This window comes from Metopolophium dirhodum, chromosome 4 (genome assembly GCF_019925205.1).
Source record: "Metopolophium dirhodum isolate CAU chromosome 4, ASM1992520v1, whole genome shotgun sequence".
Classification (NCBI taxonomy): domain Eukaryota; kingdom Metazoa; phylum Arthropoda; class Insecta; order Hemiptera; family Aphididae; genus Metopolophium; species Metopolophium dirhodum.
In genome coordinates, this window is record NC_083563.1 from 34,181,176 (window position 1) to 34,209,125 (window position 27,950).

Below are 27,950 nucleotides of genomic sequence, written 5' to 3' on the forward strand. Positions count from 1 at the left end.
GTATATTTGACATTTGTATCTACGGCAGACATTTATATTTTGAGGTGCATCTTGGGACAAATGGACAACACTAACATAATGACGCGTAGCATTGTTCAATGCTATTAATCATCATTGCAAAGTATCAAATCTCAAGTATATAAATAATACACTCGTCACGAGCGACCGTCAAATGTAAATAATTATTGTTGAGTTTTTATATTTTATTATTTATATACATAGGTAGTAGGCATATAATACTATAGCTATAAAACTACGACAATAGTCCTTCACTTGATAATAGCGAACATAATATTATCATAATATAAAATAGCAGCTCACTAGCTGGCAAAGCTGTTACATAGACGAACGGCGCGTGACGACAGTAGTCTATAATAATCCCCACCTCATAGTTAACTGATGTTTGGAAAGTCTTCACCTCGGACTGTTGATAATACTGTATAATGATAGCAATTCATACGCTGCCGAATATTAGACTTAAAACGGCCACCTTGAACCGCGGTCACGTTTGAAAATAACCGATTTGAACTGACCAAGAGTGAAAAACCTTTTAAGTATAATATACCTACAACTTACGTAGGTAGGTATTTACTTAAACATAAATAGAGATATATTTAGGACAAAATCGTAACTCGTAAGTGGATGCACCGAAACACGTTTTCCTCTTATGCCGTAGACGTTAAAATAATGGAATTAAAATAAAGCATCAAAAATAATGGCCATGTAGGTATTATTTTATTTTTTTAAATTATTTTACAAGGTTAATCATGTCTAGCCGTAAATCTGTGTTTGTGTCACTTGCGTTCAAGTGAATATTGTAAAAATAAATGTACGTGGAAGGTATGCGGGTTGCACATTTTTAAGTTAGTTATATTTATTTTAAATTCTATGTTTTACATAACTTACTAATGAATATTACATTTGTCACGGCGATTCACTGTCACGAGTCACGAGTGCAGTTATATTGACCAAACGTAGCTATAATACATATTATCCCTACCTACTCGATATTTGTGTTCATAATATAAAATATTATGTATAAATATTGCAGAACAAGTTTATTTAAAATAACTTGAATTAGTACAAAGTTCTAAATGGATTAAATTTGATAAAAATATTAGGTTTTTAAATGTTGTTCACTTAATACAATAAATAATGCTGTCATAAGAAAATTTACATTTACATTAGTTACCACTAAAATATACAAATATATTTGTATTAATTTTTTATTTCATAAAATAATATTGACAATATGAGGTCGTCATATCACACAGTAAGTAAATAAGATATTATTTAAAAAAATATATTCATACAGTTAAAAATTGATGTAAAATGAGGAGTTCTCCCTAGGAGGTACTATCCAGTGATAGTAACAATAAAAATAAATTTGTTTTTCTTAATGTACATTAAATATTAATAATTATGCAAATATTGTAAAATAAGTCTGTATGTGTATTAATAACCTTACATTTAAAAATCTATTTGAAAATTGTGTTCACAAAAATTAAGATTAATCAATGGATTAAAATCGAAAATAAACTCACTTATTTATAAATGTTCAATGTGTTTAGTCAAGAACAAAAGTAATTTATTACTCATAAAAGAGTTGTAAATTATATTAAATATTTTCCCATTCAACAACTTATTAAGTATACTTTTTTCTAGTACAGTAACTCTGAAAATATGTTTGAGTAATGTAGTGCTGAAAGATTGTATTCAATTTCCTCCTTAAAGTAAAAAGAAATGTTCATGTTCATTGTTCATTGTTCGTTTATCATACGTTTTCAAATGTCTGACGTATAGACGTATATTAAAAATTTAAATTAATCATAAAAAAAATTATTAAATAATTTAAAAAGTTATCGAGTACCTACCTAAAATTATTGGTTTTTAGTTTTATTATACAAATTTCAAGTCTGATTATCCATTTTTTTAAATCTTTTAATCGATACATATTTTAAAATGTTTAAAACCATTTAAAACTTTAAAATAATTTAACAGTTAGAAATTTTAGAATCACATAATATTATAATTTGTCTTGTAATTCATATTTAGGTTGGACTTACTTTCCACGAAAATTATAAACTACGATAAAATTCAAACTTTAAATTCTAAGAACAAAAATTAGCCGAATAGTTTTCAATATTATTAAAGATAATAATGATGTATGTTTATTATACTCATGTGTACGATTTGCGTATGTAATATTAATAAGTGGTTTAACATCACGTTATGCATACGATATTGCCTACAATATACATATTATTAAACAGTATACGTGTATCAATCAGTATGATATTATAATAATAACATTATGTAGTTTGACGTCAGAGAATTGGAAATACTTATTGGAAAAAAAATACATTTGCCAATAACATTTTTATATTGAAAGACAAGCACTTTTCTAGTATAATTCCAAATAAAATCATTTCCGATACATTATTACAGATACTTAATACGTTAATCAACATAATATTATTTGTAGAGATTTTTTTCGAATACCTACATACAACCACTTATGTACACTAATAAAAGACACTGAAACTATTGGCCATTTTTTGAGTAATTAAAAAATAATTGAAGGTGTTTCAGTGTTTCTGTAGTTCCAGTGCCAAATAATGAAGTACTGTGCATTAATAATTTATACTACACCTATTTAAAATTACTAATATATGGCTTTTTTCATAAATGTACAACTAGGTAGTTATTAATTATCTAACTGTTAATCGTAATTTTTTTTTTTTAACAGTGTAATTATGGACGCAGTGCATTTTTATACGGTTTCATCTAATTATTTTCGTTTAAAACAGTTAGATTGCGTTAAAATATATTATTTTAATTTAAATAGTATTTGTGATTATAAACTCAATATTACTTCACAATCAGGGCCATATTTGAACATTTCGCGCCCTGGGCAACATATTTTAACCTTAAAAAAAAATATGTGTTTCTTAAAATGTAAGGTATAACTACTATTTTGTGGTATAAATGCAATTTAGCTAAGCGATTTTTGAAATTTTTTTCAGAAACCCATGTATTTCAATAAGTTAATTACAATGGTGCATCAGCATTTTCGGTCTGACTTAATTTTAAAGTTATAACAGTTTTGAAATCCACAAGTTTGCGTGTTCCCACCTGTTGGGGTTTATTTTTTTTAAATGAAATTACTTTATAACAAAAAAATAAAGAGTAAGTACGATAGATAGTTTCTGTATCTACTAAAATGTTAAGGATGAAAAATTCACATTTACAACAACAAAAAAACGATACTTTTTGGTATTTTAAATTTAAAAACAAGGTTTTGAAGTTTTAATTATTTTGACCATCTAGGAAATTGTGACCTACTTTTTTTGAAAGTACCATAATATCAACAATGCAAAAATACATTTTTAAAAAGGAAAATCAAGAAAAATTGACATAATATTAAATTAAAAGAATCGAGTAATTATGGTACCTATATACTATAATATTATAATACGTCATGTATTATAAAAATAAAATATAAACTGAAAAAAAAATGTATTTTATTTTATTAATATTGTATTTCTTCTGGTCTTGATTTTATTACTTAACTAATAATAATAATCTATAGATACCTAGGTACATTAATTATAACTTCTTCCTAGATTGGAGATTTAAAAATAAAGAGATGATTTCTTCAAAATCTGCTATATCTACTTATAGTTCTAAATATAATAATTGTATAAATAAAAAATAAAATTTTATCGTTTCAAGTGAGAAAACTAAATAATGTAAAAAGCGTGGTATTTATAATACGTCATATTTATAAAGAAACCCATTTTTGTAATTTACTGTTGAAACTGAAAGCAAAAAATGTTTATATTTTCAAACAGCTATCAATTTCCTTTACAATATGTATGTATTGAATATTTTGTAAAACTGCGTAAATCTTAGAATCACTCCTCAAAAGTTCAAAAACCACTAAAACACTTAAAATTATAACATAATATAGCAATAATTACTAAACAAAAATTAATTAAAATAAAAAAATAATATGTCGTTGTTACATGTAGGTGTACAATGTAATAACTGTGTAAAAATAAATTCTATTTTTATCGTTGAAGTGTGGAAATTAAATAATATAAAAATGTATGATGTTACTTTTGGCACTATTTAATATTATGCATTTTTTAATTACTACTTTCATTACTTTGCTAATTTATTGATTGATTTATACATTTAATTGTTTTATTATTATTATGACTTATGTATGGTTACATTGTTGTATTGAGGAAGCTCCTAAATTGTTTTATAAACTTTATTAAGTTATAATATATAAATTGTAATCGTACTGTTGGATACAAAATCATTTTGAATTTCACGCGTTGTGTCCGTGTCGCAACGTCTGCCACTCCGGAGCGTGCCGCGAAGTCGACCTTTGTACCTCCGGAGTGGGGACGGTATCGCCGCAGTCAAGCCTCCAGCCAGCGGTACCCCAAGGTTTTTAGATTATAATCTAAAAACCTTGGCGGTACTCGCCGCCGTGACATCGTCGTTTTGGAGCGGTCGAGGCAATTTATTGGTCGTGTCAAAAGTCGTCGTTTTGGAGCCGTCGAGGCAATTGGTCGTGTCAAAAGTCGTCATGTAGGAAGCCGTCGAGGCAATTGGTCGTGTCAAAAGTCGTCGTGTAGAGGAAGCCGTATGCTGTAACCTAACGCGATCCGGTGCGCCGTCGCCGTTATACCGCCATATTTTTATTTTATGCTCCGTGCACCCGAAACCTCGCTGCTCGCGTACAGCCGTTTACGCGACACGAGTTCCGGCCGTTTGTGCCGACGACACGGCCTTTTTTTTATTGTGTCCGTCGCCCGTCCGATTTTCGCTGTGTGACCCCGAGCCGCGGTCATCCACGTGCAGTCTACGTCTACCGTCCGTTACGACGCCGTGCGAACCCGCCGATCGCGGTATCTACCGGTATCGACCCCCTCTGTTGTAATTTTGTCGCCGCCGGTACGACTTTCGCCGTTTACAGAGAGTTTCGATTGCTTTGGACTCCTTTGCAGGGGCGCCATTTCAGTTGTAAAATAGGGCTGCCAAATTTTTTACCAGGCCACATTTTTCTACCACCGGGCCACAGTTATGACAATGGAAATTGAAATGTAGCCATGTTGGAGTTATTTCTAACCTTACTATTAGGGATGAAAAATAATTAATATTTTAAGTGATAACACTGATGAAAAGCATAATGTCATTATTCATTAATATACATTTTCTTTCTATATCTTTAATATCCAAGTATATCTATGTATATCCCTTTATTTATAAAATATTTATATCTTATATTAATTATTTCAATTAATTCAATTTAACTGATACATCGGGCATCGGCGCCAGCATGAAATTAAGGCAAGCCAATATAATACGTCGAAAAACTATGGCACCCCGCTGCTTCACTGAACCAAAAATAACAATCAATTTGAATAAATATTTTTTATCAAACCATCATAAATTCTATTAGCGTAATAAAATATATTATTTACATGACAAAACAAATATTAAAATGATTAAAATTTTATGAAATTAATAATTCCAGTTGTTTTCATTTTATGGGGTTTTATAAATATTATTAGTATATGATTTATTAAAATGATAATGTGTAATTACGAAATTTAAATAAATATATCATTGTGTTTAAAAAAAAAATTTTCATATCAATGAACTATTTTGTTATAATATCATAAATGTATAATATAGTTTTAATCATAGATATACAGAACAACTAGATAGCCGACTATAATTTGTTATTGAAGCCGCGTCCCCATCCCGTCCGCTCTATGCCTAAACGGCAATGTTTACACCTTTATATGATAACAATGATCAATATGATAAAATATAAACATTGCCGTTTAGACTAATGGCGACACAACCTGGAAACATTGCATGACAGTTGTATATTAGTCGGCTATCTAGTTGTTCCATGTATCTATCCAGAAATTATACAATTAGCCGGTCCGGTCTATCATGATAAAAGAACACGGTAAGTCAGCAATAACCGAATTTACAGCGGAGTTCGCGCAAACATGGCCGCCGGCTTTCGCCTATTATCACTAGACGTTGTTATCATTATTTATATTTTAAAGTCGCCTACTGGCTAGTGGCTACTACTATAGAACATTATGGCATATTGCAATTATGTAACTGCAAAATATTACTGATTGTCATTTGTCTTAATAGTTCATAATTACTTAATACGAGTATCAATTTGCAATAATTAAGCCATATATTACATAATATTATATATTTTTATTTGTTATAAATATCAATGATAATGGTTATTGATCATGATAACATCACACGACTGCGTATCACATAAATGCGTATCACATAAATGTCGTCATACCATGTTCTTTTATCATGCCGACGGCATAGTGTACACATGTTGTAGTTTTTAAAGTTATATCTTATGACCGTTAAGTCCTTTGTGTTTTTATGTACATGGTCCCTTAATATTTTTTGAAGTTCGGCGTAGATTTGTATTATTTTCAGTGGCGCAACTAGGGCTGAAATTTTGGGAGGGGGGGCTGTAGAAATGTCCCCAGACCCCCATATATGTCCACTTACAAATATAAAAAAAATCACACAAACAAAATCAATTATTTATTTACTCAAGTATTTAATTATACCTTATTTTTTTAATATTTATATGTATTATAATTTTCAAACATTAACAATAATTTTGTTTGCTTAATACCTTTATATTATATATTATAATGTATCCTCGAAATAAAATATTATGTTTTCTAATATTATTTTAACGATATGTAAATAATAATTATTATTAGAAGTAAGTTTTACAAGTTTTACTTAACATAGGTAGATACAATATTTAATAAAAGATTATAAAATAAAAATATTTCGAATGATCGATACATCAAATAAAATGAATAATTATTAAACAAATAGGTAGTTAATGAATGTGGGTACGAAACTACATACATATCATATAGAGTATGGTTTTAAGGTATAGTTTCTATATTCGATGTCACAAGCACGACAATTTGACGCATGCTTATAGTCAGTAAGTGCAACTCAGATGGGGCCGCGGACAATGTGTGACAGCATATCAAGTAGGTATTGTGCAAAAATTTGATTGATTGCATGCTTGATCTGCCCGATTAATAAATGGCAACTAATATAAAAATAAAATATTAATTTCTACTAATTATTATTTCTTCTATAACCAATAGCAACCATTTATAAACAATAATTTCCATCGTAAATCTCAAAATACCTGTTTGAGCACCTCCCCGTGTTGCACCCAGCTGGTAGGCCCTACCGAGTCCCTAATTTTTTTCTAGAAATAAATATAGCCTATATTACTCGGGGATAATGTAGCATTCTAATAGTGAAAGAATTTTCGAAATCGGTCCAGTAGTTTTTGAGCTTATTCGTTACAAGCATACAAATCTTTCTTCTTTATAATATTATAATAATATTATAGGGTTCTGAATTTGAAATATTTCACTTGAAGTATTTCAAAATTGAAAATTTCACTCTTCTTAAAATATTTCAATGAATTTATGATAAATATTTTTTCTTCTTTTAAACGTGTTCGGTTATAGATGATTAGAAATAAGATGTTGATTACACACTTAGAAATAAATAAAAAACATATTATTTTTTTTTGATTTAATATTTCATATTTATATTTTCTATAATTTTCTATTATGTAGTTATGAAAAATATTCCTGCCATTATTTTGAGAGTAAAAACATTTTTTATATGAGTTTTAAAATATTGTTGTATTCAGACCGTCAGCGATCCAAAAGTATAGTTTGAAATAAAGTTGAAATCAATTTCAACAGTGAATGAAAAAATGGTGTATTTTCAGTAATTATAAAGTGTACAAAAGTCGTGCATGTGTAAGTATGTGACTGAGTGACATGAAGGTGCTCTGGACTCTTTTATTTATACTTAGATCATATTTTGTATATTGTAAAAGGTCACGTCTCACGACTGTTAAGAGTGGTTTATATCTATACATTGTGTCATTGTGAATATAATATTATAATATAATCATAATATAGTATTATATAATATGCATTCGCAGTTCCACGGCTCTCAACAATATGTTATGATGTTGGTTATGGGTTGGTTTACGAGGTTGTAACTTAAGAGCTAAAAGGCAATGTTTAAATTGTTTATATTATAGATTTGTTAAACAACTTATAAATTATATATTTATATGTAAATATGTTACATTCTTTGTTTCATACAAGAAACCAAATGTTAAAAATGTTCACTTGGAAGTTGACGATTATAAACTTTTAAATATAATAAAAATTTTATTTTTATTTTTTACGGAAATGAATTTTTAAACCCTAATAATATAATATAATAATAGTAAATAGTATATATATATATATATAGAAGTATAGATAAATGTATTTATTGTTTGATACATTCAATTGTTGATAATAATATGTCAATATACATATATTTACCTCCCTCTAAATGGACTAAGTATTGTCTGTCCCATGAAACACTCGGCCCCACTAAATACTTGCCTCAATGATTTAATTGGTTTATACTACCTAACTAATAAATATTTTATATCGTATCTAGGAAATAATTAATAGCTACATAATTTATTGGAAGATATGCATTTTGGCTATACATACTATATAGCAATAATTTTAGATTGAAAATAGTAATTAAATATTTTGTTATTAAGATATCACGCTGCTGGATATTATTTATGATACTTTTATTTCAATAAATTTAATTAATAGCTGCGTATTATAATACTCGAATGATAACCATTGTGTAAAGGTTCTATACTGTAGCTGACAGCTGTCATTTGATTACCTCAAAACGCATAGGTCATTTGAAATATAAAAAATATTTGATTATATAATATAATTAATCATTTTTTTTTCGCTAAAAAACAATTTGTTTTTAAATTATTTAGTATATATTAATGACGTCATGTAGATTATATATTATGTCTTGTGTTCTTACTTATTCAACCTTTTGAGTTGTGACAAATGTTTAATTTATTATTATACATTATTCGTATCCTATACATAATATTTTAACAACTCTTTTTTGGTATGTTTTAAAATTCTAAATAAATCATTTTGATAAGAATTTTACTCAACAACTAAATAGTATGGATTATCTCAAAATGTTCCAAAAAAATACAATTGGCCATAATCATTTTCTCATCTTCTAAATCTCTTTATCCAACTTACCAAATCTGGTTGGTAATCACCTAGATATATGAGTCTGAAGCGTAATTATTGTCGATCTCCTTTATAATTTATTTTAAATGCTCCGTCACTTTGTGGTATCATATAATCCATCTGTATTATATATAGTTTCAGCCCTCGTTTTATACATATTTTATTTGAGATTCTGAGTGACGCGTGAATACTATAATATTACCGTTTTAGTAAATACTAAATTACCTAAGTGTTCTGTTTTGTATTGTAAGTGAATTCTACGCTCAAAAAGTTTCATGCATGTTATTTCATTTTCATCACACAAATTTATTGTACTTAGCCAATTTGGATGTAACTATCATTTAGAAATTTCCAATAAGTGTTCGGGGCAATTTCTTTAAGTCCTATACCTAACTCTTATAATTACTGTATTTATAAAATTTAGATGATTTCATTAATTTTGTTGCATTATATAAAATAGTATTTAATTTTAGTTTTGATGACTGATTGAAATTTCAGGTTATTAATAATATAATGTTATGTTTGCTACGCGTCTATGCGTCAAAATCAATATTTACACACGATTAATGTTTTAATTTGGTGTTTATATGTTATAACTTGAATTAACAATGTTAAAATTATTATACAATTATTAGTTCTGTACTTTTGTATTCTATACCAGAAAAGCGAAATGAAATAAAACAACGTTGCACTAAAATAAAAGAAAAAGTAGATATATTTGTATAAGCAGTAAAAACCAGGAAAGTTTTTACAAGCACTCATGCATCAAAACTCTTATAGGTATTGTGACAAGGTTTGTCTATATTGGTAAACTACTAAATCCGAAAATGAACTGACTGTCTGAAGAAAGAATTAATAAATGAAAACAAATTATTTTACATCTTTAAATAAATAACGATTTTCAGATAACTTGGGACACGCTTTTTAATGCAATTATAATATAGAAAAATACTAAAAATTATATTTGACAGGCATAATATGTTTTATTATATTATGCGTTCATTAAAGATTTGGGAGAAAATATATTAGCAATAATATGATATGATGAATATTACAAGTCACAAGGATTACCAGGATAATCAGTTTTATAAAGGTAGAAATAGGATCATATTTTTCAATACTTCTTAAATAGGTCATCTGATGTAATCAAGACGAGCATAGCATGGTAAAGAATATTATAGAATTGCAGTCAAATAGTTGGGATCAAAAGGGCAGATGACAGGATTTTTGTGGTCAACGCACAATATAGTATATAGAACAGAACAATAGATTAGACGTTGTAGGGGAATAATGTCAGAATTATATTAAATTCAAATTTTATTTTATTGGTACTTATAAATATAATACATAATTAATTATTTGCGAGTTTTAAGTTACGATTACCATACATTTTGTATTAGCATAAAATAATATTTATCGACACTATTTTCATTAGATATTATATACTATAGCCTATAGGTGTGTAATATTCATCCTGACTCAAAGATGCTAATAATTATTATGTTATAAATTAATTTGCAATATTGACAGCCAACTATCATGGTAAAAATAAGTGTAAATACAAGTAATAACCTTGAGCATTGTCATTATAAAATTATTATTTACTAGATGGGTTTTTTTCTCCTGTAGGGGATAAAGTACTTAAATCTATTATATCTCAGTTATTGGTAATCATCTAAGATGAGTTTGTAAAACCCATGAACCAAGTAATTAAGTGTTTTGTTGAAGCAATATAGTTCTTATTATAGTTGTAAAATTAATATTTAAAGTCTCAAACTATCAAAGCTATTTTATAAAAAATAATGTTTTATTGATGACAATACGGTACAATAGAAAAATATGAAAAACTTTTTTGGAATATTAAATACCATCTATTTATACAAATGAGAAAATAAATTATTATAATTTATTTCTGAGTAAATTAAAACAATAATACCTATATAGAAATACACTAGGTATTTGTAAATTCATGAAAAATAATATTTTGGTTTATTACGTGTTATATATTATATACATTTTTCGGTGCATTCTCATCGCATGCCAAAAAACTAAATATAAATTGGAATGTTCGAATTGCATGCCGTCTCTTGGAGGGGTCTGTCCGAATTGCATGCCATCTCTTAGAGGGGTATGTCCGAATAAAATAACTAAATAACTTACTTTTCCACTGGAGGAACGGGATTTTGTTACATTACAATAAAATATATAAATATTGTAGAAGGTGACACTGTGAATAATAAATATTAAATAAAACTATTGTAGTTTAAGGTAATCAAGCGAGTGTATTTTACATGTTTACATAGTATTTCAAATAAATAATATTATTTTAAAATTTGGTGGTTTTTTTCGAAATTTTGGGCATACAATATTACAATTTAAATATACAATATGTTATATAATAATAGTTCATAATAATAAAATATGTCAATATGGAAAATAAATATTAATAATACTAATACCGGAAACATATTTTTTTGAATAATAAAATAGTAATAGCGTTTTATAAAACGGTAAATATTAAAGGAGAAATAGTTTAAAATTATTCAGTGGCATAATTACAATGAAAAATTACGTTACAATATAATAATAATAATAATAAATTAAAAAAACAATAATAATAATAATAGGTAATAATATTATAGTAAATTATAAATTATAAAAGCTTATAAATTTGACAGCTACAAACACTTAAGTGACCGATACGCGTATAATATGCAGACTACAATACACTACATTACTCCAATATAGACACAGTTTGGGAAAATATTTACTCGGATATAAAAATATTTCAATCTAGAAACTAATCAGTTGTAAAAATCATACATAAAAGAGCGTTATAGAGAATGCATTTTTTTTAAAATTAGGAAAGTCCAAAAAAAGTTTATGTTGCTCAAGTGCATAATAAATAAACGTGTGGTTCACCGTTCACGGCATGCAATTCGGACTTTTTTTTTTTTGGCATGCAATTCGGATGCAGCCAAATTTTAGATTCTGAGTGGAACGATGAATGTATTGATTTTACAATGATGTGTGTTTTATTTTTATTTTTGTGTCGGTGTGGCTGTTATTTTTATTACCCACGTACAATGTCACCAATTAAATTGAATACAAGATACAATAAATAATATTATAGTCTGAAAGAATAGATGAAATGAAAAATTTCTGAAAAACGTTGACAAATTGCTGGAATTGACTTTTTAAGTGATATCCGTTCAGAATCGTTTTTGAATGCTTTAATTTGTCATTGTTTTTAAATATATAATTATTAATTATACACCACTTTTCTACACGGAGGGAATCGAAGCTAGACAAGTACCAAACACCCGGTCACCATTGTATTCCCAAATGTTTACAAATTGAATACTATAAATTCCTCAATTTATTCAATGTTGATATTTAAGCTCATTCAGTGTGCAAACTGCAAAGTTTGCATATCCATTATGAAATACTTTATAATAAAACATTATGAGATTATATACATTGCAATTTTAATACACAACATATGAATACAAAGAATTGTTTTTAATATGATATTTTATGTTTATGATAAGATTTTCAATTAATTTTAAACGAAAGCAGCACTCAGTTTAAATAATATTATGAAGTTTCATAAAAACTGAATATCTACTTAGTCATTAGGTAATCAATTTTGAAATGTGTCTAAAAAATCAGCAATCTTTTAATACAAAAGTAAAATATTATGGGAGTGAAATTTTCAAACATTTTCAAAAACGTCAAAAGTTAACATTTAATAATAATATTATAGTATGTGTTATTTATTATAGGTATACATAATGTCCAGTTATTCTTATTAGTTTTGCTTAGTACAATTTGTGAAGTTTAATACTGCATTGTTTACTTTTATTTTAGCATATAGCAGACTAATTTAAAGGTGTTTATGTTAAATATTTTTTATTTGTCGTTTTTTCTTTAAACATTTAAGGTACCAAGTCAATTTTTGGCTCGGGTTTTCACTAATTTTTTTATGTAAATATAATATTTGGTATTTAGGGCATTGAATATAAATTTGTAACCTCAAAAATGTAAATGAAAAGAAAAAGGAAATTGTTATCCAGTTCCCAATTGAATCTTCAAAAATTAAGTTTAATAAATATTGAATTAGATAAGATTCCAACTCCAAAGGTAAGTTTGCAAGAACAGACTCACCAGGACACTAAATTATATTATAATTTACAATATTACTTAAACTACCAATTTTAGATTCTGAACGGAGAAATTGATTTTACAATGTGTTATTTTTCTGTTTGTCTTCGTCTTTTGGGGCAGTAATAATGCTTCAATTTTCAACTTACGAGTGGTTTCTTGTAGCAATTTGTATGTATAGTTGAAAAAGTATAAGCATAAGAAAAATGTACTTCTTTCTATTTTTTACTATAGCTTATACTTATTAATATTTGATTTTTAAATTATAAAATACGGTTTGTTTCTGAAAATAAATACATGTCTTATTAATAGTTTGATATAGATTTTATTAATTCAAAATTTCTTAAAATTAAAACTGGAAAAATATAGAAGGATGTAATATTGGACATGATACAGATCGATGATTTGTGTATGTGCGGGTTAGCACTTTTCTCAGTTTGCTCACTTTTCAGCTTGACACAGGGGTGCCCGCAGAAAATCAGCTCAGTCGGTGCAAAATTTAATTTATGTAATACATACATAGGTAGTCACATGTTTACATTATTATACATTAATTCTTTTGTTCATTAAAAAAATCCCAGTGGGTACAATGGCACTCACTGGCCCCTCTCTGCGGGCGCCCCTGGCTTGACATTAGATAATAGGATATTATAGTAGTGTTTAACGCTTATAATATGAAAACGATGTTAAATCATAGCATGCAAAACAGATTTTAAGTATGTGACTGCTCGATCATATTTATCATGTTCTCGAGAGTCATGTGGCCGCCTCGAACATTTCACGGTCGCCAACCACGGGCCGAGACCCGAAAGCCGGAGTGCCGTGGATTTTTTTTAATATCTAAGAACGGGAATACATTTGACCCAGTAATAGGAAAGGTGACCGACGGTGAAATAATAACACTTCAATTTGAGGGAAAAATATATATGTATACGTTTGTTTGAACAAATTTAGGATTTAAGTTTGTGCCGAGAAAGCCAAAGGCATAAAACTCGGTCAAAGTAAATAATAAAAATAATGATAATAATGCATTTTAATGATAATAATGCATTTTACCAAATAAAATATAAACATTACTCACCCCACACGGCTCCGACGGAGCGGTTTACCGGCGGGAGGACAACAATAATGTACCATAATACATAAATATAATGATAATAATATAATAGTATAGTAATAATACCCTAAAAGTACCGGCCACGGTGAGAATAATAATAATGATGTACCAAAAAAACGTTACCATTAAATAGTGTGTGTCCTGTGCTGCCCTTCGGCGCATCAGTAAAACGCTTGCTACTCGCTCATGGTACCGGGAGCTGAGACGGGAAAAAAGTTAGTGGTGGCTTTTGCTGGTGTCGGTCAGTACTTTGCGATCTTGGGTGGCACGGAAAAACAACAGGTGAGGGAGGGGGTCACATACGTACAGCTAACATGAGTGGCCGGTGCTCTGGGCCGTGGGTACTAGGAGGGGAGCGTGTGTGCGACTGCCGGTACGGTGGTGCAGTATTGGATCGGCGGAGACTGAGGCGCGCGGGATAGGATGCCTTATCTATCTCGTCGCATGTCGCGCTCTTACGGTACCTGCCAGTACAATATTATAAATTATAATAATATTGGTTTGCGTTGGACGTCACAAGTACTAAGAACTTAAAACTAAATTTGTTGAATTTTTAACTTTTTACAATGTAGTTTTTAATAGGTGTACTCGTAGAACTATATTAACAGCTGATTAAAATAATAATAAATTCATTTCTTGGATAAATAGGAATTCATAACATGTAATTATTTACTTGGTAAGTGTTCACAAGATAGTTAATTTAAAAAAAAAATCAGTCGAGACCTACCTCTTTTCGTCAAAGTTCATCTTACTGCCAGTTAATCGTAATGAAGTTATTGAGTTTTTATATTTAATTAATTAAAAGTTATCTAAATATACCTAGACCGCCTTCTCGGGCAAAAAAACATTAAAATTAAACACACACTCGTTTCAACTCACCACACAGATCCCGAATTTCAAGTAGTTAAAGGCAGGAAAAACCGTAAGTTTTCAACCACAAGTATATCCAACAAAACAATTAACCAACAAACATAGAAATCCAATTTTACTAAATCTACAACATAATATAATAGATAATCATCCAACTTTTAAGAGGACGTGATACCCACATGACCGCGTGTTGTCTCTGTCTTACAAGTGCGTAACATACCAAATCGTATGCTCAGCAGAACACGTTTATAGCTATGTTAGTTTAAAAATTAGAGTGAATTGATCTCTTATAAGATTTAAAGGTAAGATTATTATCTAGGCAATCTCATCCGATTTTTATTATATTTTAATTTTAAGCAAGTTATGAGTATTTTACCGTATCGGGGGACGGAGTGCCGAGCGGATTAAGGCGTCGGATGCGACGCACACCAGCGCCGGTTCGATGCCGGCCGCGGGTGGCATTTTTCTTCGAGCAAGTCATGGTGTCCGGAGAGAAGTGCCGCCATCCCCCACCCGGGCATGGCAGATACCTACGGGTGCCCAATAAAAATCTGCCAAAACCCAAAAAACACACGTGCTTAAACTTACATTACCCTCCCTCCCCCACAGTAAAAACCACCCAACGACCTAAGTTGCCACGGGTTGATTAATAGAAAAAAAAAATAATAACTCTATCAATAATGACGTCATTAGAAATTCATCTAAACCTGGGACCGTAATCATAATATAAATTTATAAACACCACGTCCCACATGACTTTACCCGTTGCCACACATACACAAACGACAAACGAAACATAACGTTGAACAACATCTCAAACACTTCAAACACAATTTCGACGACAAACCGGTAATATTATCATTGTTCACTAATTCAACCTGAACCTTGACGGTAAATGGACATTTTACCCTCGGCATTTTACATCTATAATTTATTTTTAATTTCATTTATTTCAATGTTACTCACTTAATTCAGTAATCGGTACTAGTATACTATTGCATTATTATATTTTATTTAGACAATCTAACCTTTGGTTTGTCTACCAAAATACCAAGCTCTACCTATATAGATTTTTAATATTCTTTTTGATGTATCGCCAATCTTTCATTCTCTTCTTCAATGCAACAAGTGTCTATGGTTTAGACTCACCTCTAAATTATACCGCAGTGTCCAAGATGCAGTCATTATGGATATGGTAAACACTCCATCGAGCTGTGTCCTACTATTCACGCCATTGTTTCTTGATGATGTTTCTATCAACTTCTCCATCTTGTAACCAACCGCAACTACCAAGAATAAGAACTTCAATAAAACTTAAAAAAAAATTATGACTTCCAAAAACATTTTTTTCGTGATGCCATTTATCTATTAAATTAACTATTAAAAAAAAAAAAAACCCGGTAACACAGCGTTTAGTCACTCTAATATTTCTAATATTGTTAATACACAGCCAACGATTACAAATAAATTGCTCCTAAAATCCAACAACGAATATCCATATACCGTCACCACACCTACCCAAACATATCACCACTCTCCAAGGAAATCAAGATTCTGTTCTCCTTGCTGCGTAGCTCATTTTCAGACTATACCAACATATAGAGCTTTAGAGCCCTAATACTCAGTCTACTCTTAAAAGTGAACCTTTAAATCAAAATATTGGTCTGATATAGGATAATTCCCTAACGGCCTAACAGCCAATTTAGTTCAATCTTTAATAAATGCCCCTATTACTTCATAAGCTGTTAGCTCTTTCCATAACCTAATCGAATTCTCCCTTATTGATCTCTTAGCAATGTCCAACGTTCCTACTATTTTTCCACCTTAGATGATCGCACTACCAAATTGCTATATTTCACTTATTGAAAACATCGTTATAAAATCATTACATTTTATGCTTTACCGAATTATCAATTTGTTCTTCAAAAATATCCGGGGAGGTCGCTATGCTGTATAGAAGGCCTTAAGTGTACATCGACATTGAGTTGGACGCTATATTGACTAATGGATATGTTACATATTTTGAATATAATGATAAATAATAAATTGTATATGATAAAAATGATTCTGAGTGAAAATTATATAACTTATTGGTAACCGTGGTAACCAAACAAATTATTTAACTAAAGCAAAATTAGTATCATCTCAATGCTGTAAAATAAAAATACAAAGTTTCTTTTATAAACTTGGAAGTCTGAATGATATGTTATTTGTAACTGTTGTTTAAATGTCTACGTCATAGGAAGAATATATAATTATTACATTATACTCAGGCCATTACAAAGTCGTTCAAGTGGAGTACAATGGTATTATTTGCACTATTAACCATGGTAATTAATGGTGGATACATCATGATCATTTTATAAACTCGCGTGACCTCGTGCCACCAAAATCCTCACGAATATTTTTTGGTACATAATATTATATTAATAATAATATCTTATCATATGTACTATTATAAATGTTATTACATAGTTGAAGGCTGTAGGCATTATCATGTTGGTGGGCGTCACACACGTGACTGAGTATAATATTAATATAATATAATAAAAAATATCCTGTTTTTTAAAATATGAAATCTTGCCATCTTGGCGATTACATATTTTTAATAGATTATATTATGTTCTTTAGCCGATATGTAATAATTGACTGAACAGTATTAAGCGTACTTCAATGTCATTTCTCATTAATGATTGCCAATTTGACCCAAATTCCAAACGTTTGATCTAATTTATACAATATATAGATAGATACTGTTAACGTGTATTCGGGTTTTAGATTAAACTGTCACAACGTCAACAATAATTATTGAGGAAAACTACAATATTATTATTCAATTCAAATAGTACTAGATATTAGATACTAGATACTACTCGATTTATCGGTAGGTTAAGTACCTACATTTGGTAACTATTGCTTTTTATATGATCTTAAAATAAAGTCCACGTATAGTTAATCTGTCACGAGTGTGAATAATATAGGAAGTTCAATGTCGTGCGGGTGTATTCATTTAATTTATTCATTTAATCTTTGAATTTCATACACTAGAATCATCGAAGAGTATTACTGTCTACTACGTCATCGATGTCGATGGCGTATTTCATAGGTACCTACTTTATTGGTAACGTTATAATATGGTTTAATAACTTTTATGAACCGAGGTATAATATAGAATTGGAAACATGTTTCAAATTATATTTTCTTGGACGTTCAAGTTTTCAAGCTATCAAGTCACTATCAAAGTATCGTGGAGATACTGATAAACGATAATCAATATTAATAACAATTATGGTAGTCCATAAAACCCATCTCATACACACTTATATACAATTTGTAATGATACCGTTGATAATATTATTAATGATAGGAGCGGTGCTGGAATTAAAGGTTTTAATATTTCCAATTTAGATCATTACACCCGAGATTTGTTAATAATAGTATTGTTCGCGCAATACGTAACCGGCTTTACATTTTAACCAATTATTTATGATGCTATCAAACTACCAAAACTTGTATACAATTTTAAATTTTATTTTGAATTCATCATATTATTTGTATTAGATAATCAAATATCTCAAAAAAAATGTTTTAAAAAATCCTTTTGCGGGCATCTCTGCCATTCAGATGAAGTATTTTTAATTGATTCAAGACAATTTACAAAACAAGAACAATTTTAAATGATTGTTTATTCAACAAAATACAAGTTATCATGTAGTTGTACAAGTCATGTGACTTGAAGGTGTCTGGGACTCAGCTATGGTACATCTGAAAATGCTGTAATGCGGGTTCCCTTACAAGTGGTTTCCCCCTTCCACTTTTCACTTTTCCTAGACTAGAGATCCCACATTTTGTCCTTGAAGTTGTTTTTTGTATATAAATGGTTTTCATATTTTCCACGTGCCACTAAGTGATAAGCCGTACCTTTCGGTACATTTCCAGGAATTTCAAAAGTAGTCATATTATAATTGCATGTTGCGGATTTCTAAACCAGAGATAACTAGAGGGTACTATAATTTATTGCATAATTCAATCGCTAATCACTCAGCTTAAATTGTACAATTTATATTAGTTATATTACTATTAATTCGTATTGCATAATATAATAATAATTAATATTGGCATTCTGCTACATTTCCGTTTTTCTAATACTTGTATAACAGCGTATAACATATATTATATAAATTTAATTATTATCAACAGTTACAAAATATTTGTGAGATTAAATTGTTATTTGTAGTACCTACAACGGTTATTTTTTTTTTGTATTAATGTAATAAAAATCAATTCTACCAATGTAACATTGATTTTGCAAGTACATAATATACATGATATAATATAATATATCTCAATTGAAACTTCCGTGTGTGTTTTTTTTTATATTTTTAATCAAAATTAGTAATTTTTAAATAATAATTAAATATAAAATACATTATTATTTAGCCTTATGATGCATCAACAGATCAACTATAGTTATTAATTCCCGCAGTTTCTGTATTCTGTATGAGTCCGGTGATTTTCCACATATTTCCGGAAATCGCCTATCCCTAGACATAATATTATGCAGATGTTTTTCTTATCTTGTCTTTGGATATAAACGTAATAGAAAACTCACTATTATTATATGAAAAACATTAGCGTTTTTAGTGTAAGGAATGTATTTTATTTATTAATAAATACATAATATTATATAATATTATTAAATTTTGCTTTGTAATTTCTAATACCAGTGAGATATATCCATTCCACAACACTTATATACACCTACCAACAAAATGTTTACAAGAAATGCGACTGAAATTCTGAATAGTATAAACTAATATATAAAATAATGAATAATTCTGAGAACTTTATTTGCTGATATAGTCTGGTACAGATGAATAAATAACCCATCTGTTATCCGCGGTATCCTTACTCTACACAAAATAGGTTTGCACTTTGCATTCTGTAGTCAATCTCTCCTAAATTGGCTAAATATGACCTATTAAAAATGTAGTGTAGTATGATAATGTTAATATTATATAGTGTATGTTATATTCTATATGTGATTTTAATATTTACCTCCACACCTAAAAATCATTTCCCATAAATCACAAAAGATATCGAACCTTGTATTTTTTTTGTTAAATACCTTATATTCGATTGGATTTAAAATTAATCATACGCATTTGATGCTTACACCTTAAATTCTGCATACGCTAATGAGAATAGTACCAAAAATCATCAACGTTCTACAAATGTTTAAGCTTATAAAACATGTCAAACATGATTCATTACTCGAACGTAATGAATTATGATATTTTAAGTATATTTGAAATAAAAACGAATTTTCCAATACGGTTATAAGGCAAAATAAAATTATAACTATTTTCGAATCTCTTCTCACTTTCACAGAGAACACTAAACGATTTATATATGAATAAAAATCCATGGATTTAATTATGTTAACAATATATTAAAGTTGTTTATTTTGTGATACTATAATAGTAATTATTAGGTTCTTCTTTTTTACTATCTACTTCAGAAATAACTAATAAGTATATCAAAACAAATTCAAGTATTTTATAATTAGATGAAATAATATGAAATTATTTTAATCCATCACACCGCTTATTTTGATCAGAGTACTCAGAGATATCAATTAAAAGGGCATTACCTACGGAGGACTAAGTAGTGATTCATTATTGTAAAACCAATAATTCAACGTTTCGTAAACATTTTGAAATAATTTATTTTGCTCATTAAGAATTTATGAGTTAAAATATGTTTAAAGAAGAAATAATACTATGCTCTCTAGATTTTAACCGGTAATGGTTGGGAATATCATTATGGTTTCGTTATTACGTAATGCATTATACATTACACATTTATACCTATTATAGTTTCTTTAAAGTTTATGCGGTTTAACTTTAGTTGACGTGTCTCTCGAGTATTATTATGGTAAAGTAAAATAAATTTTGGTTCAAAATGTCTTCAAAGAAACTATTAACTACCCATGTTAATTTAAGATGAGATTTATCCACCCATGTATCGTTAATATTTTAGGTATAATAAAAACTTGCCTATTACATTTTTAAGCTTTTTGACCAGATAAATAATTTTTTATTGATATTTATAGAAAAAAAAATTTAAATTAATCAAATACAATCCAAGGGAGGACAATTTTAATTTTTTTTGTCCAATTTTTTGAAAAGCACTGGGCATTTTCAATTTCGATCTCCTAAAAATACCAACTAGATTCAATTTGCTTCCAAAAACATACATCGGGCATCGATAAGCTTATGATCAGAACATTTTTTCTAATAGAAAAGTTGAGAAGTTACAAACATTTTATGGTGTGTGATAAATTAGTAAGCATATAAAAATAAACTAGTAACAATAATAGTATTGAGTTACATACAAAAAGAGAAATAAACAGTTATGAATAAAAATCTAAGAAGGTAGGGTCATTATTGACATCAGTCATTAGACGTCTAAGTGGTTAAAATTAAAATGTTCATCTCTTCAGCACCAACTTAAATATACGATTTATAATTTAAATTCTTATCAACATTATACAGCATCAATATACTGCATTGATACAATTTCTATATGATAATAGTTGATACTACTACCATAAAATATATTAATATAATATAGGGACCTATTTTTTTTTAATAGATAATTTATTATTTTAATATTTAAAAACCAATAATATGATAATCTAATACTAAAAAAATATTTATTTGCCTGGTGTAAAGATTTTTTTTATAACTTTTTTGTAGGCACTTGTTGCAGCAGCAATTATTATGAATGTCTTGTTATATTTTGCTAAAAATGTATTTTTGTTTCTTAATATCATACTTTAAAAAAAGGCTTTGCACCTTTGAATGCCGGTAGTTCCTGGTTAAATTCACGCCTTTCGTACAGGGGCTCACACAGCATCCTACAAAAGATGTCTAGAACAGTAGAATATAAAAAACTAGCTGCAAGATTCAAAAAATCAAAAATGCAAAAATATCTCTCTTCTGTTTATCAGTTAATCTAAGTCAGTCTGAAAATCTTTACAGTTCCATTAACAGACGAACATGCGCCAATATCGCAGCCAAGTGCCAACCGATCACCTGACGCCTTATTAAATATCTAATATTGGGGGACGGAGTGGCCGAGCGGACGACGCTGGTTCGATACCTCATCGGCCGCTGACAGCATTTTTCTTCGGGCAAGTCACGGTGTCCGGAGAACATGTGCTGCCATCCCCCACCCGGGGCATGGCAAAAACCCACGGGTGCCCCATTAGAAATTTTGCCAAACACAACACACATGTGTAAAAACCCTACCGTTACAAACCCCACTACCTACAATCATAAAAAAAACCCACAGTCAGCTAATTGCCATAGTCGAGCTTAAAGATCAATTAAAAAAAAATATATTTATCTAATACATCTCATATTTGAAAACGAATTTAAATCTAATTTATTAGTTAAATTATTAACATTCATTTTTAAATCCTTATATAGGTAGTTAAATTTGATCATAGCTACTTCCTAATGATGTATATAACATTTAATTTAGATTAGATATATCTACTATAAATTCGCAATGTATAATATAATATTATTATGAACTGTATTATGTTTAATCTATAACATTTATTCACTTTTTTTATTATAACTTTAAAATTAATTATTTCTTATTATTGTAAATAAGTTAATAACTATACTTACTATAGTTATTGAGACTAAAAGTCTATACCTAGTCCACCAAAATTAAAAAACTAAAAATACCACTATTCACTATTCACTAAAACCAGAACTTTTTTTCTGTGATTTAAAAAAAAGGACACCAGAATTAGGGCCTAAAACATAAAATATTCATAGGCGATCGGAAGAAAGAGTAAGCTGGGACATTTCTCCCTGACTTTTCGGAAATTTATTTTAAATTGAGTATAGGTACTATGATAAATTACTATATAACAAATTACGTTACATTATACGAAAAAAAGGTCACCATTATAAAAAAAAGGTGAGCTAGTGGGTATCGCTCTCCTGTACATTATATGTCGTATGGGTCACTGTAATGGATGTGTTAAATTTGAATTCAATGTTATATTACATAATTTTATTCCAAATACGATTTTGAGCAAAAACGGTCTGTCAGCAGATATTACAAAATATTATAATATATTTATATTGCTATATCAATGCCATTAATTTATTATACAATTAGTAATGCATTAGGTTGAATTAATTTTTGTCAAAAATAAAGCAATTGAAAATGTCATAATAATATACATTAAAAGTTTCAAGTGCCCACGAATAATATTTTTAAATTACAACAAAATGACTAAAATCGTTATTCTTGTTCAAATATCTAATTTGATCCAAAATTGAACTTAAAATGTCTATGAAAATAAAACTATGTTCATTTGAATTTGCTTAAAGTTTATCGACTGTTTTAGTGAAAGTTATAGAAACACTAATTAAAACAATTCAAAATTTAAAATGCTTATAAAATGTTCAAAACGAGTCAAAATATTGAATGAAAATGTTATCATAATATAATATAGAAAATGCTAATATAAACATCTGTCGAAGATTTAAAATATCTACAGTTATTATTTTTTGAGTTATAACAAAAAAATCTAAATATAGATTCCATCAAAAACTAGTTTTGCGTAAAAATGTCCGTTTTTCCTTAATTTTTTTTTATTCTTTTTATACTCATGGAATTTTCTATTCTGACCTCTCAAAAGTACCGACTAGATCCAAATCGCTATAAGGAACCACCTTCAAAAATCAAAGTTGAAAAACAAAGTATTATTTTAACTACTTATCGTGTAACAAAAAAATAATAAATAAATCGCCTCGCATGAAATCTAAAGTCTTGTTAAGCCAAGTTAATAAAATATGTTATATTTTATGTATTTTTATGTACAAATAAACTTCCGGTCCCTCCCCCCCTAGACAAATAATTTCGAGCACCTAAGTAAAGTTGTAAAGTTAGTTGTAGCTATTATTAATATTTACCATCACGCATATTATTATGTAGCTTAAATTTATTAATTTATTAGTTTCTTTCATAATTTATTTTTAACAATTTTCAAATATTATACATATGTGTACTGTATGATTCTATAATGTTTATAATGTAATAATGTTATTAACATTATATATTTACTACGCTATGCATAGTCTATCATTAATAATATAATAATACGAGTTTTAGACACGAAATAAAATAATTATTGTAATTTGTTACCTACTCAAATCTAAACGACTGAAAATTTGTATTTGTATTTGATTTTGAATTTATTTTTACAGTAATAAAGAAAAAAAATTCAAATAATTATTTAAACATGTACCTATGTGTAACTGATGTACTATTACGTTTAACTGTATAGGTAGTGTAAAGTTGAATGCATAGAGCCTAATTGTTTCATTGACTTTGACAAACTAGTTATCTTATTATTATATTTAACAAAACAACCTGTACTCTGCAGCCTGTTACAATAATAGTAGGTACCTATATAATAGTAAAAAAAAATGTAGGCAAGTAGGTAATTGTACAGTAGCCTGCAGTAGGTGTTGAGTGTACTCCGTCACTGAGAAGTAATTCACTGTAATTTATGTGTTAAAAATGAATTCAATGATAATTAATCATTATATACGAAGAACGATTCTGAGCGGAGATTGTCCGTCAGCCATTATGACCAAGTATATTGTATTATGTATTTACATTGATAGATAGGCGTAGGTACTTAAGTAATTTATTATACTATTAATAATTCATTTAATTCATTTTTCCAAAAAATATCACTTTTAAAATCGTTATTTTCTTAAATATTAGATGTCATAACAATTTCAATATCAAATTAAAAAAAAATGTTTGATAACATTATATAGATTTTTCAGAATTTATGATTTCAGTAAGAGCTTAAATAAATGTTGTATTTAATTTCAAGATATAAAAATTAAAAATTTTATAGATTTTTAGTATTGAAATAATTTGCAAAACAATCATACTTATCATAACTTCAAACACTCATAAACAATGAATGCAGCTATACGTTCAACTTTTTTTTTAATTCCAATATTGAGCATACATTTTTTTTTAAATTTCGAAGTTCTATAAATAGCTTAAACTTAATCTAAATATTTTATAAGTTTTATTAAGTAGGCATGTAATATTAAAAGTATATTATAAACATTTGGTGAACATTTCAAATCTACAACAAAATTACAAAATCGATTTTTTTAAAAACTGGTTTAGCGTAAAAATTCCAGTTTTTTCCTGGTTTATTTTTTGTTTTTCTTAAGTATTAAAAAAAAATATGAAATTTTCTAATTTTGACCTCCCAAAGTATTAGCTACATTCAAGGTGAAGCAACCATAATTAGTTATGTGTTAAGAATGTGCATGTATTAACGTTTTTACTAAACATTAATAAACGATGGCAGCAGAGGAGTAGTAGTGTTCACACAGATCCTCCTCTGCTGTCGGTTCAAACGGAAAAAAAAAAAAAAAGTATTAGCTACATTCACTTTTCCACCAGAAAATAATATAAAATTGAAGTTGAAGATCGAAGCATAATATTTACTGCTCCTAAAAGTGAAATGTCATGACAGTGTGGACAGACATACAAAAAAATACAAATAGATTACGAAAATATATATATCAGTGAGACGTACGTTCGCGTATAAAATACGGTTCATGGTCGATCTTGAAAACTAATGACGTAGGTAGTGTGACTACGCGGTGTAATATCAATCATTAAGTTTTGCAGTTCAAAGTATAAGCACAAACTTATAATGTGTTTTTTTTTTTTGTTTAACATTCTATAGACGATGGGTTTTCGACCATAGCTACGTCATTGATGGCCGTCCACATGGTACTTGTGGCGATAATCGGCACCACAGCGAACTTATGCGTGTTTCTCGCTCTTTCCATGGGCCATAAGGTGTCCAACAACCTTTTGCTGCTGAACTTGTGCGTCGCTGACAGTATGGTGTGCATAATTAGCGGACCGTTAACAGTACTGTCTTGGGAGTGGCCAATACTATCGTCGTACACCATCGTCAATGCTGTACAGGTAATACACTGCATGCTGAACATTACATTATAGTTGGCGACTTACTACACAACACTGTGCGTAGAAGACTCAATAGCACAGACTCTATATATTGGTGAACGATACGTCACGTTATTATGGCAATGAGTAAACTCACGCTTTTCGAACGTTTAAAGATCACTTAAATTTTTTTTTTTTTTAACGGAGGGTCTAATTATTTTCAATTCGCCTCAAAACATAACGATTTCTACTAACGGAGCCTTGACATTTTATCAAATCACTTTAATAAATTCTAGCGTCAATAATTAAACTATATGTACCTACTTATATAATATTATGTTATAAATTGTCTGTTGCTCAATAATAATTATAGCCTTCCGTCGCATTCTATTTTATTTTGGACAATATAATATTATAGCGATGGTAAAATATTTAATCGATTTGTTATTTTTACCTTCGGTATACTAATTAGAGTTTTGATTGTCATTGAAACAAAGAACGATCTAACCAATGGGAACATGTGTTCTACGAGGGTATATCTTTAAATGGTGGTTACCCGGTGCTCGTTAGAGTTTTGAGTTTTTGACCCAATATTCAATTGCATAATAATTATATATTATATTTACCGTACCTCCTAAATGTATAGTATTTATTTAGTTTATGTGTCGTTTACGATAGAGTTAGATTATCGATAGAATTTGTGTTGGATGTTTTGAAACGAACTATATGTACAGGTACCCTATACATCACATGGAAAAATATTTATTTCTATTAAGTTTTATTTCTATATCTATTTCTATTTGGTGTTCTATCCAAAGGGACAAGGGCATTTTTGTTGATTATCTCTTTTTTCAATTATAGTGTATTCGTCTAACCAATGTTACATTAATTAATAACACTCTGCATGACAAGTATATAAATGATTCACTTTACCGGCCGTTGCAGCTGTGAAATGTTGTTTGAAACCAAATTAAAACGAAATAAGCAGATGAGACTACGAAACAACTATAAACGACATAAAAGTTATACACAATCGATACATTTTATCTGATGTAGGTAAGCGTCACACGACCTGCAGAAATGGAATTTCTTTCCATTTAATTTACAGTTGTGTACCTATTTACCAGAATAAAAATAATAATATGAATCATTTATTAGCTATCAAATTGCCAGGTGCCTATAATTACGGTGTACAACGTTTAATTTAAATTGATATTACCACCCGTCTACCCATGCTAATTTTTGATTCAAGACTTTTTTCTGCGGGTACATATTATAATATTTTAAACCAACATAAAAACAACAAAAATAATATACTGCTATTTGTCGTTCATATTTGTAAAGAATTAGAGACAGCAGTAACTTATGAAGCTGGCTGTGTGTTTTTTTTTAATGATAAATATATTATATGTTACCTACGTGTAATGTATGATACGGAACAAAGTCACAATATAATTATGTTATCCACAGACTTGTTTGCGTTGTTTCATTTTTACACTTTAAAAATATTATTTGAGTAATGTCTATTTTAAAAAAAAAAGTATTGT

The 27,950-nt window shown here is 28.7% G+C and overlaps 1 protein-coding gene across 1 annotated transcript in view; it reads left to right on the top strand.

Annotated features, from left to right (window-relative positions):
- Positions 1 to 27,950, top strand: part of LOC132942570 (probable G-protein coupled receptor No18) — a 119,599-nt gene that overhangs the window by 34,733 nt on the left and 56,916 nt on the right. Inside the window, 1 exon segment of the mRNA XM_061011113.1 lies at positions 26,177 to 26,424. Within this exon segment, the coding sequence (XP_060867096.1) occupies positions 26,177 to 26,424 (248 nt within the window).